This window comes from Girardinichthys multiradiatus, chromosome 14 (assembly GCF_021462225.1).
Source record: "Girardinichthys multiradiatus isolate DD_20200921_A chromosome 14, DD_fGirMul_XY1, whole genome shotgun sequence".
Classification (NCBI taxonomy): domain Eukaryota; kingdom Metazoa; phylum Chordata; class Actinopteri; order Cyprinodontiformes; family Goodeidae; genus Girardinichthys; species Girardinichthys multiradiatus.
This window is the reverse complement of record NC_061807.1, coordinates 5,456,410-5,474,433: the sequence shown is the minus strand read 5'-3', so window position 1 is coordinate 5,474,433 and position 18,024 is coordinate 5,456,410. Positions and strand designations below refer to the sequence as shown.

At 42.6% G+C, this 18,024-nt stretch overlaps 1 protein-coding gene and 1 long non-coding RNA gene across 3 annotated transcripts; one reads left to right on the top strand and one right to left on the bottom strand.

Annotated features, from left to right (window-relative positions):
- LOC124881338 lies at positions 1 to 11,011 on the bottom strand. The gene is made up of 3 exons (XR_007041624.1): positions 10,936 to 11,011; positions 10,455 to 10,511; positions 1 to 27 (listed from the first exon to the last, which is right to left on the bottom strand). It is a non-coding gene; the product is annotated as an uncharacterized LOC124881338 (long non-coding RNA).
- A 2,928-nt stretch (positions 11,012 to 13,939) lies between these two features.
- Positions 13,940 to 16,653, top strand: LOC124881317 (Fc receptor-like protein 5). Of its 2 annotated transcripts, XM_047386878.1 has the most exons (6): positions 13,947 to 14,128; positions 14,598 to 14,633; positions 14,791 to 15,063; positions 15,143 to 15,385; positions 15,458 to 15,619; positions 15,715 to 15,872. In XM_047386878.1, exons 1-6 carry the CDS (start codon positions 14,098 to 14,100, stop codon positions 15,816 to 15,818), a joined length of 849 nt encoding a protein of 282 aa, XP_047242834.1. In that variant the 5' UTR covers positions 13,947 to 14,097; the 3' UTR covers positions 15,819 to 15,872. The 2 variants fall into 2 exon arrangements, with proteins under 2 accessions (XP_047242835.1, XP_047242834.1); XM_047386879.1 differs by lacking the exons at positions 15,458 to 15,619; positions 15,715 to 15,872 and adding an exon at positions 16,394 to 16,653 and having other exon boundaries at positions 13,940 to 14,128.
- The last annotated feature ends 1,371 nt before the right edge of the window (positions 16,654 to 18,024 follow it).

The following is an 18,024-nucleotide window of genomic DNA, read 5'->3' as shown; positions in this document are numbered from 1 at the left end:
AGACAACATCTGGTTCTGGTGAGATTTCTGAAAAATAAGCAGTTTAAATAAAATTATTCCTAAACAAAATACTATTTATACAGCAACACAAAAGCTGCATCAGTATCTGAACCCTCTGTAGTTTCATGTTCAGACTCTGCTCCACTAATTACATCCTCCAGTCTGCTGCAGCTTCATCGGCTCCCAGTGTCTTCATCTAAATCTAGTCTTAGAGGACCATATTCTTCTACTGTTACAACTGTTATAAGCAATAAAATTACCACAGGGTTACAGATGCAACTGTTTTAATGGAGTTTAATGTGAGATTGCTGCAGGATTTTAGATTGTTGTGGCTCTCTGGGTTGATACTGAGGTTCTCTCCAGTCCTACAGGCTCTTCTGTGCTGTTTATGTAGTTATACTTTCTATATCGTATCTGCATGTTTTTCTTCCTCATTGCATCTGTGTGTTTTTATTTCTGCTGATTTTTATGTATCTAATAGTTTTGATGAGTTGGCTTTTATATTTGTGGTTTTACATGTTTACACACTTTATTGTATTATGTTTCTGTTAATAAATGTTTGTAAAATTGGGGAAACATCTGGTCTCAGTCATGATTCTTGGAATAATTTTGTTTTATGTTGCTGTAATTATCAGTTATTAACGGAGGTGGTTCTACATTGAATTAGTCCCTGGGCGAGACCCCTCTCAGAAGGAGTGTTTCTGGGGTTAACAACATCTCTTGTTTAGTTTAGTTGGAAAATGAAGTGAGGAGCAGCTCTTTAGTACATCCTGTGTGCAGTGTGCATGGCTGCGGCATCTTCTCACACCAAACAGGGTGCCTGCAGCTGCCAGGCACCCTGTTCCCCACACAGTGATATGATAGATAATGGCAAACTACCTTTGCAGCACAGATTATTTTTAATTCCCTTTTTTGTAAGTGCTCGAGCCACCCTCTATGTGTCATAGCAAAAATGTGCCCCAGTTCGCCCGTGCCAGAAATCGTCACTGATTTACTAGGTATAAGGATAGGTGGTGGTACCGGTTTGGCATTTCTGCCTTACCCACCTTGCACGGTTCCACTATGCAGGCTGCCGAGGGCCACCCTTCAGTGTGTTTTGCTCCATTATCCCCAGAACATTTCAAGGTAGAGGAGCAACAGTAGGGACATCTCCCTACCGCGGTCTGCAGCCTGCCTAGGATACCTATTTTTCCCCCGCTCTGTCCTTCCTTTGGAGCCAGAGCCAGAAGCTTTTGCTTAGCCTCCTCAGCAAGGTCGCGGAGAGCTAAGGAAAATGATCTCATCAGAGCAGAGACTGAGATGACAAACTTGCTGATGTGAATAGCGACAACAAAGGTTCATAAACTGTAACTGTCCAGAAAAGCAGCAACAGAACAGAACAGAAGGAAAAAATCAAAAATTGGATCATTCATAATGATGCAGCGCAACAACTCCTGCCTGTTTCAAGCACCGCAGAAAAGAAGATCTGTTTGCTTTTACTCTTGTTCCACTGGGGGCAGTAGCAGCCAGCCAGTAGCACACAAAATTTCCTCATTTAAATAGGGCGATCTGCTCCTGTTTTGCGCCTGTTATCATTTGAACACGAAACATTCAAAGATCACAAGCAACATGCCCACTTAATGCATGTGCAAGTTTTTTGGAATCTTTGAAGATCAGGACCACTGTACATGCTCTCTTTCATGCTCTAGACTTGAAAACTCGCTCAGAGTTCATCAGCTTATCTGTGCTTCTCTCCTAGATGAAGCAGCTGTTTTACTTTTCCTTCCCATAGAAATGACTCCTGGATCAGTGTTTCTGTGTTCTCTTTGTGTCTCTGCTCTGTTCTCTCAAACCTCCAGTCGGTTGTGGCAGATGGCCGCTCACACTGAGCCTGGTTCTGGTTCTGCTGGAGGTTTCTTCCTGTTAAAAGGGAGTTTTTCCTCTCCACTGTCGCTACATGCATGCTCAGTATGAGGGATTGCTGCAAAGTCAACACCAGTGACTGTCCACTGTCTCTACATGCTCATCCAGGAGGAGTGAATGCTGCAAGTCACTGACTGGATGCAATCTGCTGGGTTTCCTTAGACAGAAAAACTTTTTATCCAATTTGAATAAATAACTGAATCTGACTGCACTGTTCAATGGTTAGGATTAATTGGAATGTATGAACCTGACTTTGTGAAGAGCCTTGAGACGACATGTGTTGTGAATTGGAGCTATATAAATAAATTGAATTGAATTGAATTGAATTGGAGATATGTGGATCATCCTGTCCAACACCACGCTCAGTGACCAAGGAACATACCACTGTCTCATCGTCATGGATACTGAGACGAAACACAGTATCCGCCTGGAGGTTCGACCACCAGGTGAGTTTGTGGAGTTCAGTTTGTTGGTTTTAATCCAGGATTGGGAACATTTGAGCACGACTAGCAAAGATCTTTACCTGCTATAGGAAGCCTATATGAGGCCGGGCCCACAGTACCATAGATATTCATCCATGTTAGCTGCTGCCTTCCTGCAACCAGGTTTAAATGTCATAAACACGTTTTTTAAAATGGAGATACATTAAAAACTGAGGTGCATCCAAGTAAGATAAATACCTGGAGATCATCACCTTCTGTGTTTTAAACCAAAGCAACAGTTAAGTTGATCTCAATGTTTTAATTTTTCTAATTAAACCTAAAAAAAATAGCAAAAGAAGTAAAAGATTAAGAGGAAGGAGAAAAACTTTAAAAAGATGATAAAACTCTTTCAGAGCATTTCTACACCTGGGCTCAGGATCATCTTTGATTTCTGATGTCCCCACCTACAGGCCAGGATAGGTATTACAGCATTTAAATAAATATCCTGAGTTGTTTAGCTGGGGCCAATTTATCCTGCTGCTGCTGTATTATTTCACTAAAATACAGATGTAACATAAATACTGTCACAAAGTTTCAAGAATAAAGCTCTAAGAATACAGAAATATGAAGAAAAATCTATTTCAGGCCTTTTACCCACAGAATAGATTAATTTAAGGATCAGAGGAGTTTATTTGTCACATAAACTTTATCAAAAATTACTTCCTGGACCGTTAACTGGGATTAAAAAATGAAAGATAAAAGAATTCAGGATATGCTGAAAGTAAACATAAAATAAAATTGAATATAAATGTATTCTAGAAATTTTTACAAAACCACATTAGGTAAGGATGCTCCATAAAGAAGTTTTATTACAGCTTTCTTGTGCTGGTAATACTAAATCACTCAGCACTATTGTATGTTTGTAATATTTAGGTAATATTCAGAATGATAGTAAAAAGCTGAACTTTGTGGACATTCAGAAAAAGATGCATTCTTGTTATTTTCACTTCTGTCTCTTAACAATAGTTTTCCTGAGATCCTTCTTTCTCAGGTTATTTACCGTTTAAACAGCCTCGTCTGTCTCATGTTTTCTCTCTCCAGGTTCAACCGTCGGCCAGAGAGAAGACGACCTTGGACTGACAGTAGGCCCGCCAGTGGGCCTGTTGTTGGTTCTTATAGCTGCTGTAGTTGGAATAGTCTTGGTTCGTAAAGGAAAGGACAGAAGCCCACTTTGAATAATTACCACCATTAATTTAATCCTCCATATTCCTCTTAAATATTACGCCTGAGGATAAAGCTGTTTTTTCTTTCTGTGGCTAATGGAGACCTTTTTAAATATTCTAACATAACAGCGTTGTCTCTTAATTCTATTTTAAGCTTTAGTGACATTTGTCTTTAAAGCTCAAACATCTGAGCAACAGCGGCTGGAAGCAGCAGCTTCTTTCTCCCTCTGCTTCTCTGCATCAGATGCTGGAGATGTTTGAGCTGCAGCTTAAAGAAAAAGAATCAAAGTGAACATTTGTTCCTGGACTATAGGACCAGGAAACATCTAAAAGCTGCAGGACTTCATCCTGGGAGGACTAGAGTTTAAGACCGCTGTGCTAAAGGACATCATCAGACGCGCTAACATGTCCTGCAGCCCCAGCACCTCTCTGTGTCATTGATGCAGGGTTTCTGAGATGATAAATCTCATCATCTGTGCAGCCCTACTTCAGTTCTCAACTCAAATAAAACACTTTCCACTAAAAAACATGAGAGGTGGAGACTTTGAGCCCAACCGTTGCTACTTTAGGATCCAAACATGAAGTTGATAAAACATAGATTCAGATTGAGAAACCAGATTCTGTTTGAAAGCACTCAACTTAAAAACAGATCAAATACATAGATTAGAAGTAAAATATGTCCACTACCGATGGTTAACCATTTATGACTTTATCTATTATAGCTTTGATGTTAAAGTAGAAATCATTCTATAAATTTGATCCAATAACCTCCATCTCCTTCCTTCATGAGCCGCTGTGGGGTTCTAGCTGAAATACATGAATAATTCATCCCTATAAACACACAATATGCATTAAGTTTAATTATTTTAAAGTCCTGAATGTTAATTACATGTTTATAACCAAAAGGTCTCTCCATTAATTACCTGCACAGTTTATTCTGGGCTTATAGTCGATGCTAATTGATCTCTGAGTATTAATTCAGTGGCACATGGTGCAGCTTTGGTTTGTAGTGAAATAAAATCATTTAGAAACAGCTGCTCGTCTTGTTTATTCATTTATTATCAGGAAATGACTCAGAAATATCAGCTCTCACATGAACTGAAGTGGAAAAACAATAAATTCACTTTATTCTAGAATTTTAAAGACAGCTTTACATCATGTTCTTTGTGCCAGGTTGATTTTCGGACCTCCTAATCCTCCTGATCCTGGTAAACCGGGTCAGTACCATCTTCTCTGAGGTTTCTTTCACATTCAGATCTTGACAGCATGGATTTATCTCACCGTAGATCCAGAAACTGAAGATCTTCTGCTTCATCAACATCAGTATCTGACGTTAATATGACTGTATGGCTGCTTCTCAGCTCATGTTCCTGTTCTTCATCCTGACCCGGTTTGTTCAGAAATAAATGTTTCATTAAACAGACTGAATGTTGGGTTCTGTTGTTGGGATTTGGGTCATCACCAGGAAATCCTTCCCAACCGGTGAACTGGTACCAGTATGTTGTGAAGGAACAGGAAATGATGAAGGTAGAGATAAAACCCAGTAAGACAGAGAAGATGTCAGGCCTGACACTTGATTTCTATGATTTTATTCCAGCACTGAAACATTTGCAGCCTTAAACAGAACCACAGATGCTGAGAAAGTGGATTTTCTGTTTACTCTGAATTCATAAAGTCCCGCAGTGATCAATGAACTGTCTAAAAATCCGTTATTTTAATTTGTTCTTTCAGTTTGTGTTGAAACAGATGTTAGAAACCTGATTAACTTGAAACTTTGTGGTGATAACTGTGGAAATCTTTGCTGGCAGAACGAATATCGTGCAGATTTGTCCTCATCTTCAGCTCCACTCTGAGCTAAAACAGGTGATGTCAGGTATCTGCGACCCGGCTGGGAAACAGCTGCAGGTTTTACGCTCCATGAACTCCTCCTGCTGAACCGGTTTCTGCAGCTGAAGCCTGTCTGATCACCTCTAACAACCAGCAGCTGGTTCCCCTTATTGCCAGATGTTTTGGGTCCCACCACCAGATCAGTGAGTTCTGGTGTTCCAACCTCCATGGCTGTAGGTGTGGAGAACCTTGACTGACCTGCAGTCCTGACCTCAACCTTCTTTGGGATGAATTAGACGGAGGCTGCAGTTCTGATTTTCGCCTCTTAAACCTCGAGGAAGATATGTACAGAATAGTTCGAGTTGCTATGGCAATGGTGGCTCCATCCACAAACTGGACCTTTATAGATTAAGAAATGGACGTCATCAAAGTTCCTGTAAAGTAGACGGATGAATCCTTTTGGCCATATAGTGAAGGTTCATGTTTAATCTCTGATATTCATAATTAAGGTAACGATGTGTTAAAGTGGTCGAGGTTTATAGAGCAGCTTTAGTTAATAATCTGTATTTTAGACGTTTAATAACGGATGTGTTTTTATTTCCTGGAGGGAAAACATCTTTAGTTTTAAACACAACTTATATTTTATAATGTAGCTAAATATGATCTCAGTGAAAGGTTAAAGTTCAGCGTTTACGATGACCAGAGGTGCTGAGCAGCCTTCATGTTCTGCTCTTCAGTGGTGAGAAGATCTGATTGTTGATCCAGTTGAACTCCAGTTTTCTGATCTGGAACCAGTCCAAACAGACCTGAACCGGCCTCCTGGTTCGAGCTCAGTCCGGACCCGGTATAAGGTTCTAACAGAGTTAAACACGGTTCTGCCGGTAGTTCTGGGAGAAAGGAAACTGAAACATGTCTGAGCAGGTCTGGATGTTCATGCAGGATGGAGGACAATGTGTTCTTCGGTTGTTCCTCCTCTTCCTCCTCCTCTTCTGTCAGATTCTAACTGGAGGTGGTTTCAGGCCACAGTGAAGGAAGAGTTTCACTCTTTAATAAACAGTAAGACTTGTTGACTCACTTTCATTTTCACTTATTCTCTAAAGTAAAGGAATCAGCACCAAGGAATGAAACCTCGCTCAGTTTCTCTGCTGCAGAACCGACAGGAGAGATGTGAGGAAGAACTGCTGTAATACTGAGAATACAGGAGTTCTGCACGGTTCTGAGACCAGCTGGCAGAGCAGATGTTTCAACAGATGTGTCTGCAGAGCTTTCAGTGACTGAGAACAAAGAGCAGCTGAAGAAACCGGTTCTGTTGGTAAAAAACAATCATCTCTGTAGGGCTTCAAAATACTGCTTAGAAACTAGTTTCAGAATAAACTGGATCCAGATTATTTCAATCTGAGCCTCCGGGTTTTTCATTGGACCCAGATTCTGACATTTTTACACCCGGTCAGAGTTGATGAACTGAACAGAACCAGAGGGTTTATAATCTGGTCACTAATGTTCTGAAAGGATCGTAGAACTCCTGAAGCAATCGGGTTTTAATCATTAACAGACAGAACCTCAACTACCTCTTTAATCAGTTATAACCAGCATACTGAGACTGGGCTTTATTCTGCAGAACTGGACTCATTTGGGTCTTCTATGCTGAACCCGACTAAAGTGGGTCTTTACTGTGCCAGAACCGGACCAAAGAGAGTGCTACTCTGCAGGAACTGGACCAAAGAGAGTGTTACTCTGCAGGAACCGGACCAAAGAGAGAGTTACTGTGCAGGAACTGGACCAAAGAGAGAGTTACTGTGCAGGAACCGGACCAAAGAGAGAGTTACTCTGCAGGAACCGGACCAAAGAGAGAGTTACTCTGCAGGAACCGGACCAAAGAGAGTGTTACTCTGCAGGAACCGGACCAAAGAGAGAGTTACTGTGCAGGAACCGGACCAAAGAGAGAGTTACTCTGCAGGAACCGGACCAAAGAGAGAGTTACTGTGCAGGAACTGGACCAAAGAGAGTGTTACTCTGCAGGAACCGGACCAAAGAGAGCGGTTACTCTGCAGGAACCGGACCAAAGAGAGCGGTTACTCTGCAGGAACCGGACCAAAGAGAGAGTTACTCTGCAGGAACCGGATCAAAGAGAGTGTTACTCTGCAGGAACCGGACCAAAGAGAGTGTTACTCTGCCGGAACCGGACCAAAGAGAGCGGTTACTCTGCAGGAACCGGACCAAAGAGAGTGTTACTCTGCCGGAACCGGACCAAAGAGAGTGTTACTCTGCAGGAACCGGACCAAAGAGAGCGGTTACTCTGCAGGAACCGGACCAAAGAGAGCGGTTACTCTGCAGGAACTGGACCAAAGAGAGTGTTACTGTGCAGGAACCGGACCAAAGAGAGAGTTACTCTGCAGGAACCGGACCAAAGAAAGAGTTACTCTGCAGGAACTGGACCAAAGAGAGTGTTACTGTGCAGGAACTGGACCAAAGAGAGAGTTACTGTGCAGGAACCGGACCAAAGAGAGTGTTACTCTGCAGGAACCGGACCAAAGAGAGAGTTACTCTGCAGGAACCGGACCAAAGAAAGAGTTACTCTGCAGGAACTGGACCAAAGAGAGTGTTACTGTGCAGGAACCGGACCAAAGAGAGTGTTACTCTGCAGGATCCGGACCAAAGAGAGAGTTACTCTGCAGGAACCGGACCAAAGAAAGAGTTACTCTGCAGGAACTGGACCAAAGAGAGTGTTACTGTGCAGGAACCGGACCAAAGAGAGAGTTACTCTGCAGGAACCGGACCAAAGAAAGAGTTACTCTGCAGGAACTGGACCAAAGAGAGTGTTACTCTGCAGGAACCGGACCAAAGAGAGCGGTTACTCTGCAGGAACTGGACCAAAGAGAGTGTTACTGTGCAGGAACCGGACCAAAGAGAGAGTTACTCTGCAGGAACCGGACCAAAGAAAGAGTTACTCTGCAGGAACTGGACCAAAGAGAGTGTTACTGTGCAGGAACTGGACCAAAGAGAGAGTTACTGTGCAGGAACTGGACCAAAGAGAGAGTTACTGTGCAGGAACCGGACCAAAGAGAGTGTTACTCTGCAGGAACCGGACCAAAGAGAGCGGTTACTCTGCAGGAACCGGACCAAAGAGAGCGGTTACTCTGCAGGAACTGGACCAAAGAGAGTGTTACTGTGCAGGAACCGGACCAAAGAGAGAGTTACTCTGCAGGAACTGGACCAAAGAGAGTGTTACTGTGCAGGAACCGGACCAAAGAGAGAGTTACTGTGCAGGAACTGGACCAAAGAGAGAGTTACTGTGCAGGAACCGGACCAAAGAGAGTGTTACTCTGCAGGAACCGGACCAAAGAGAGAGTTACTCTGCAGGAACCGGACCAAAGAGAGAGTTACTCTGCAGGAACCGGACCAAAGAAAGAGTTACTTTGCAGGAACTGGACCAAAGAGAGAGTTACTGTGCAGGAACTGGACCAAAGAGAGAGTTACTGTGCAGGAACCGGACCAAAGAGAGTGTTACTCTGCAGGAACTGGACCAAATAGTGTTACTCTGCAGGAACCGGACCAAAGAGAGAGTTACTCTGCAGGAACCGGACCAAAGATAGTGTTACTCTGCAGGAACCGGACCAAAGAGAGTGTTACTCTGCAGGAACCGGACCAAAGAGAGAGTTACTCTGCAGGAACCGGACCAAAGAGAGAGTTACTCTGCAGGAACCGGACCAAAGAGAGAGTTACTCTGCAGGAACCGGACCAAAGAGAGCGGTTACTCTGCAGGAACCGGACCAAAGAGAGAGTTACTCTGCAGGAACCGGACCAAAGAGAGAGTTACTCTGCAGGAACCGGACCAAAGAGAGCGGTTACTCTGCAGGAACCGGACCAAAGAGAGCGGTTACTCTGCAGGAACCGGACCAAAGAGAGTGTTACTCTGCAGGAACCGGACCAAAGAGAGTGTTACTCTTCCAGAACCAGACTGAGTTTGTTCAGAGCCGATATTTAGTGTCTGGGTGTCAGGAGGTTCCACTGGGCTTCATCAGACAGAAGCAGAATCTGTTCTTGCATGAATGGTACCAGGGACACGGTTCTCCTTCAGCAGGCCCACACACACCCAGTCCCCTGCCTCCATGTATCTAACGGATCAGAACCATTATGAAACGATATTACCTGATATTCACTGAGTTACATCGGTGCTTTACAGCCTCTGTAATCCGTGCAGATTAAATCAGCCCAGGTGGTTCTGATACCAAGACGGCACCAGATGTTTGTTTTGACAGAGTAAAGTTTTCTAAATCTGAAACTGTGTTTTATGAAGAACATCTGTTCAGTGCAGAATAATCCAGCTGAGGTCTGACGTGTCTGAACATTTCAGATTAGGAGCAGAACCAGAGAAAAACACTAAATAAAAGACCCCAAACATTCGTCATCTGGTCCGTTTCATCCCTTCATGTTGGAGATACGGGTCGATAAAAACAACACAGCTTTAAATACAGTTTTTACCCAAAGGCCTTTGCTGCAGTGAATGACTGGAGTTTGACTTTAGAGGGAGTCGTGCAACCAGTAAACCCAGTCAGAATGTGTGAACGCCCCAGTATGTCTATTTCAAATAGATTCTGGTTTAGATGGAAATGATTTGCATTTTCTAGCTTTCTAGCATATTCTGGGATGGTCCAGTTATCTCCTCTCATTCGTGTTTGTGGCTGTAGGAGGTAACCATGGCAACGCGGAGGAGAGTCAAACATGCTTGAAGAGAAACATGGAGCACAGGAAGACCTCAGCTGTGGTCTGAAGCCAGAACCTTACTAATGTGAAGCATCAGAACCAACCACTGCTCCACCTACGGTACCGTAAACTGTGACTGGAGAGGTTTACTCAGAGCAGCGCCCCCTGCTGCTGTTTTCATGCAATGACATGTTCCTCCATCAGTTTTAAAGAGATTAATTTCTTACATTTACTAACCTGATGACTTCATTGGTTTGTTTTCATGTTCTTTCTTACATACGTTTCATGACACATAAATTCAGGTTGGAGTTTTAGATGTTAAAATATAAAACAGTGACTTTATATATTCCTTATTTTATTAAAGTTAACAACTTACCTTCATTCAATAAGCAGTGAGGAATCAGTGATGGAGGAATCTGGAGAACTCTGGTTCCTGAGGACAAAACACACTTTATTGAACAGTCGCCTCAGCTAATTAGCTCCAAACAAATCAGACATTACATGACGATCACAGAGAACATGGATTCAGATCATATCCTGAGAAATGGCTTCACTCCCTTCTTGAAGCCTTCATGCTAAGGAGCTTCATCAGATCATGTCTCATGTTGTCATATTTTAGAGCCAAATCAACCTCAATCTCTCCTGAGAACGTTTCACCTGCATTTATCTCAGTCTAGGTGGGATCAGACGACCCAGGAGAAACATCAGGACAGGTCCAGAAGAACCAGCAGACTGTGCAGTTCAAACACTTCCTTAACTTCATGTATTTGACTGTTTCCACTCAGACTTTTAATGAATTACAGACAAACCAACAAGATGTTTCATTTAGTTGCTGATTCTCAGAGGAAGAGTCTTACCTCCACTCAGAGACTTCTTTCTTCAATCAGCTCAGCTTCATGTCTTTAGTCTTTATTTTAACTGCATAAATGTAGAAAACAACCTTTATTAGACACTTTACAAGCTCTACTCAGCTAAAACACTCAAACTGGGACAGTTACTGGTTTCTGATACGGATGAAGTGGCGACCCACCCAGGGTGTCCTTCTGTCTATGGGCGGCACAGTAACTCAGTAAGAAAAGTCACCTGTCAGCTGCATCCTGGGCAGCTTTTCACTTCTCACTGCATGTCCAGACATGTTGTGGTCAGTGTCGGTACTGGAAGGAACTATGTTCATGTATCATGGCTGGATAATGATGCTGAAGACGTTTCTTAGCTTTAAACTGAGGATGTTTCACTGGTTTTCAGGGATTCTGGACTGAATTTGATTGTTTGTTATGCTGACCTCACAATGTGTGTCAGGAACATCATGAGTTCAGCCTGAGCAGTTAGAACCAAATGACTAATCTGCATTCATTGGATGAACACTAACAGCAAATGTCCACTAGGTGGCAGTAAAGATCTATCATAAAACCATTGATTCAACATAAAACTAAAACAAATAAAAATAAATTGTTGTTTTCTGTCAAATCTGTAAATCTTCAGCTCTTTAGTCCCAGATTAAAATGTTGCACCTCAGTTCTTTACTTGAACAGTTTTGGATTCAAACTGGACATTGGAAAGGTCAAAGGGTACAGAAACTCCACTTTAAATTATTCTCTGTATTGGAGCCTCCATCTCTCAAAAAAAGGTTCCGACAGCAGAACCACCCAGCACCGAGGAAGAGGAACCGCACAATCACCCAAACCTGCTGGGCAGGCATTAGCAATCCATAATGGACCGGAATCAGAAAGACCAAGGAGGCGGAGGACACCACCCACCAACTCCAGGGTGGTGAAGGGAGCGAGACCCTCACTTGGACTCAGCTCAGTCCCTGGACCCTAAAGCCCGCCCAGAACCTCTCCATGAACTATAGGCAGCCAGGCAAGAACCCACCACGCTTCGGCATGGTCCGAGTCCCCACACAAACACAAACCCACCAGCACCCCAACCCCAGACAACCCACCAGAACCCTCAAAGTTGTCCCAGCACCAACAGTCACTGCAACTTAGCAGCAAATGTGAGAACATGTGGAGCTCCACTGAAACGTCCATCTCTGCAACATCTGTTGACACCAGAAGATGTCAGTCTCCATGCAAGGAAATCAAACATTTTTAGATGATCCTGGATGGAGGCATGAATCTACATCAGTTAAGATCAGCCAAGTTGATGCAAAACCTCCACCTGTAGTTTTGGATTGAAAAATGTGCAAAGCTGCTTGTCTGTAGAGAAAAGCTTCCTGTTGCTTTCTGTCTTTTGCACTTTTATCTCATCTCACAGATTTTCTCATTTTCATCAGTTCTTGTTTTTGAATCTTAAACTCTACATCATCTCTACAGCTGCTCAACTGGCCCCCAGTTGTCATACCAGCGCCCCCACCAGCCCAGCACCAACTGAGGACAGGGAACTCCCAGAGATCCCAGCTGATGGAAACGGACACATTTTTTAATTGAGTTGGATTTTTACTGAAAATTTAAAATCTTCTTAAATGTTACTTCCAACATACAGTGTGTGTATTTTATTAATCACGTTGTTTTTCTTTAACTCTATGAGGGAGTGTGTCATGATGGCCTTAAGCTCTCTGGTTCGAACCCCACAGACGGCAACTCTGAGTCCCTGAGCAAGACCTTTGACCCCAGAATGCTCCCTGGGTGCTGCCAGCTGCCCGCTGCTCTCTAAGGGATGAGTTAAATGCAGAGGACACATTTCTTTGGATTTTACAAGTTGCAATGACACATAAAGAATAAAGACCATAACTCTGACTCCTGTCATTGCATGGAAACAACAGCAGGGGGCGCTGCTCTCCATAGATCTGATCAGTCACAGTACAGCGAGGTGGAGCACTTCTGTTGCCTCCTAATAGGAAGGTCCTGTCTTCAGACCCCCTCTGGACTCTTTCTGAGTGGAGGTTTCATGTTTCTCTTCATGCATGTTTGATGTCTCTCCATGTTTTTCAGAAACATGTTTAAGTTGAACTGAAACAGATATTTGGTACCTTCTGCAGTGACCTGTTGTCTCTAGATGTTAAACATCCTTATTCAGACTGTTGCTGATTCACAGAGAACCTGTGAGGAACCAGTCTGTAGACCAGATGTTTCAATGTCTGAAAAAGCAGGAGAAGGAGATCCTCAGGTTATTATTTTTGCCTCCAGCTGTTCTATGAAAGCCTCAGAGGTTCTTTAGAGAACATTAGAGAACAACCAGCATCATGAAGACCAAGGAACACAGCAGACAGGTCAGAGGAAAAGTTCTGGTTCAGTTTAAGCTAAGCTTTGAACATCTGTCAGAGCTTTATTCAATCCATCATCTGAACATGGAGAGAGGATGGACCACCTGCAGATCCACCAAGGTGGTCCAACCTGAGCTCCAGTTGTAATCTGGTGTTCCCACTTTGACCTGTTTTCAACAGTAAATATCTTTCCTCTTACTTACCAGGTAACACTGTCTGACCTCAGGATCATCTGGACCATAAGGAGAATTCAGCTTCCTATCCAGGTCTGTCCTCATTTCCATCTCTGGATCATTTTGGTTCTGGTTCTCCTGTAGTTCATGACTGCTCTGCAGACCAGATATAACTGCAGTGATGGTTCTGGTCACCTGTGTAACTGAGGCCTTTTCTTGGTCTGCTCCTATATGTCTGTGATCTCCAGCAGCACCTTATTGTGAAACCACCTCTACCTCCTCTGTTCTGTAAGGAGTCCTGCAGATTATAAACTGGCAGCAACAGTCATTCAGTCTCAACTGGAAGCTAACGAGCTTCAATCAATGGGATCAGCTGTCAATGCAGATCTATAACTGTGTAAAATCAACCAATCAACAGCGTGAAAATGTTTAAATGTGTTTAATCAAGTAAAAAGGGGGCGGGGTCAGGGTGCTTCTGTTTCTATGACTGATTTATTTGTAGCTTTAAATAAAGAAAACCTTCATTTGTATGTTAGACAGAAGGAAGAACCAAGCACACATTTATATTTCCAGGAAGAAGGCGGGCTTTATTCTGAGGCCCCAACAGGAAACAAACAGTGGTCAGATGGTGAAGTGGCAGCATGATGGAAACATCTCTACAACATCTGCTCTGTAAGTACAAAACCTGTTGTTTAGGCAAAGTAACTTTACTGTCTGCTCTGTTCTAACCTGAGTCAAAGGGTTAGGATGAAAGGTCCGACTGAATTCAGATGAAAGAACTTCTACACATCAAGCAGGAAGAAAAGTTACTTTACTTCCCTCTTTTGTAGCTCTTAGTAACACAGCAGTGGCTTTCAGGCACAGACCTCAGATCTACTGAAAATACTGAAAATGACTGATGTGAAATGACAGAATAATGATGTAGGAGCCGATGAACAAGAGAATAAACTGTGGAAACTCATTTAGATTAAAAGAGCAAAGTCTGAATAAAGTTACTTTTATTTGAGTAAATAAATGCAGATGTAATGAAGATCAGTTTGATGAATAAATGTGTTTTAGGAGGATAAAATGTCTGGGATTGTAAAGTTCTCCTGAACTTTTCTATGTTCAACTGTAACCAATAAGTTTCATTTCTCTTCAGTTTCCTGTTTGCTGGTTTGCTGCATAAATAATGAAGGTTGGTTCACTTCTATCACCATTAAACTCAATTCATAATATTATTATTTAAATTAATGTTTGGAGGAGAAATATAAGATGTAAACAGAAGGATTCTAACTTTTAACCATAAAATTATTTTGACAATAAATAAAAATTTATGTAATTTTACATTCCAGTCCTCCCAGCTGGTCTGACTGTGAGTCCCAGCAGATCTCAGTTCTTTCAAGGAGACTCTGTGTCTCTGAGCTGTGAGGAGGACAACATCTCTGCTGGATGGACTGTGAGGAGAAACACAACCAAAGAAACCAGGGCTCAGTGTGGAGATGGATGGGGGAAACCAGGTGGTCTGATCTGTAACGTCACCTACTTGTTCATACTGGATACTGGAGTGTACTGGTGTGAGTCCAGAGAGGGAGCAGCCAGCAGCAGCATCAACCTCACTGTCTCTGGTAAGATCAGACTGTGGAGTTAGTGTTGATGAAGCTGTGTGGAAATGGATGAAATGCTGTAGTTTGTCTCTGTGTTGAGGTGGATCAGTGATCCTGCAGAGTCCTGTCCTCCCTGTGATGGAGGGAGATGACGTCACTCTGAGCTGTCAAACAAAGACTTCCTCCAACCTCCCAGCTGATTTCATTAAAGATGGCTCCCTCATCAGGACTGAGCCTGCAGGTCACATGACCCTCCACCATGTGACCAGCTTTGATGAAGGTCTCTACAAGTATAACATCAGGGGTCATGGAGAGTCTCCATCCAGCTGGATCTCTGTCTCAGGTCAGCAGCTTCTTCTCATTTTTAAACTGCATTAGTCCAGAGGTAACTGACCAGGTTGGATTCTGTCTTCAGAAAAACCTTCAACCACCACTGCTACTGACGTCACTGTAGCTCCTCCCCCTATCTCAGACCCCTCTGGTCTTGTGTTGAGGGTGGTCTGCCACCTGGTGGTGTTCTGTCCATACTTCATCTCCACTCTCCTCATGGTGTCTTTGTATCGACAAAGATCCACAAGTGAGACAATCTCTGATCAGCCAATCAGAGTCTGCTGTGACTGAGATTATAAATATATGGTGTTAATCTATATTATATATATATTCTGACTGCAGGTAGAGACCGTCCTGTCTCCATGGTGATAAACGAGACTGAGCAGGGATTGGATGAAAACTATGATGACATCATCACTGTCGTCACAACAGAGCATCACTTCTGAAATGATTTTGTCTCTTTGAATCAGAAATTATTAAAACTAACGAGGAAACTTGAATATTGAGCTTTTTATTTGAACTTCTGTTCCTCATTTATTTTTTTGTTCTTGTTTTAATGAGATAATAAATCTATTTTAAAACCGAACTGGTTTTTGTGATAAATTTCTATACATTGAGTAAATATTTCCCTATAGTAATTCATGAATGACAAAATGTTTTAACATAAACTCATATTTTACATTATTTCAAACAAAATCTAGAAAATGGAGGAGAATTAGTTCATGTTGCAGCTGATGAACTATGAACTCGAGGTTTTCCCACTCGCCAGGCTGCATGGAGGCCTCCACGTCACATTTCTGACCACTGACCAGATTTCTGGTCCCCCAGGGGTCAGAGCAAACCCCGGGTGCAGTTCTTTCTGGTGCCTCCAGTGACATCTGCCCCGCTTTGTTCTAGCGCTTAGCCAGGACTGGGGGCAGGTTAAACCCATTACTGGTTCTACAGCTACAATCAGAAACATTGTTCTGAATATAAAAACTTTGTTAAACAGTAAATTCTGACCCGCTTCATTTCCCTCTAGGTGGTCCAGAAGGTGGAGAGGACAGCATTACTTACAGTGACGTCAACATCTCCCATCATCAGCGACAGAAAACCAAGTCCAACAAAGGTAAGATTGGGTTTATTTTCTGGTTCTGTAGATTTTTTCTGATGTTTTCTTGTTTAATCACTCAGTTGGTGAACAGGAACCAGTCCTCAGAAGCTGGTTGGTTTCTGAGGTTCTGTTGGGTCGGAGCTAAAATAGTAACTGAAGAACTGAAGCTTTGAGTGAACAGGAACATCTGCAGATGATCCAGGTGTTCTAGGAACATCTTCAGGAACTAGATGACAGATAGATCTACTATGTAATGAATATTAGTAGAAACTTCCTCTTTAAACATGGTTGATTTTAAGGAACCTTTTTACCTCTATTCTGAACCCAGTTCTGCTGGTTTCACCTTTTAAACGATGAAGGTTTTCTGGTTTATGATCAGATCTAGATTCTTGTTCTCTAGAGTTTCTATTTCCAGATTGTGATCAGATAAATGATTATTGAGACATTGTTTGGTGGCAACCCAGAAGATGAATTTAGACTTGTTTTTAGGTTTTTCTCTCTTTAGTCACAAACAGCAGCAGATTCTATGGAGAAACTGAACAAATAAACTAAAAATCTTTCTTCTCATCTTAGCTTACTGAGAACTCAACATCTTTACCTGATGAGGATTTCATCAAAAAATTAAGAACATTTTACTGGTGAAATTATATTAAAAAGGTGTTAGTTACATTAGTTACATTTAAAATTCACCAGACAGTAAAATTTTGATGTGTTCTGTTAAATATGCTGTGAAAATGTTATTATTCTGGCACGTCTGCTCTACCGTCTCCCTGGCTGCAATCAGCAGATTAGATGCACCTGGTGGCTGCTGCAGTGTACTGCAATCTGTGCCAAGCACCTGTGTCTTCCCTGATATATACTGACTCTGACAAGCAGACGGTGTCAGATTTTTGAAATCCATCGTGTGAGTAGATATCCAGTGTTCCTTCCTGTCTGATCATTGGTTTTTGACCTTTCCTTGCTTCCTGGATTTTGCCTCTCTGTCTGCTCCCTGTCGGACTGTTTGGATTTTGGTTTTCGATCTTGTTTCCTGCATCTAGTTTATGCCTCTTCCTGCCCCTTGCCTGACGTCTCTTGTTCCGATCATTGACCCTGTTTCTGTCCCCGGATTATTGAGCCAGCCTAGCCCTCGGATTATTCAGCCTAAAGCCACCCGCCTCTCTTACCTGCACTGAGGAGATCTCTGCCTGCCACCCACCGAGGTTTCCCCTCTGGGTTTCAAGTTCAACCCAAGACAAGAGCAGGTTATTGACTTTTCTCATCCCTGCAAGATCTGGAGAAACTACAAGTCACTAATCCTTCTTTCTGCTTCAGTGATTTCCGGAAGCTGTGTGGAGTTTAACCTGAGTGACGCTTTCCTGTAGCTGAATAAACCTTTTAATTTTTCAGTTCTGTGTCTGGCTGAATCTTGGGTCCGCTTGTTTATGATCCGTAATAGAAAAATTAAAACTATATCAGAATAAAGTAGGAACATATGAACATGATTCTATCCTGGTAATTTAAAAGAATAAAGATGAGACTTTGGTTAATGTTGGCTGTGAGCTTCATCACCACCTCAC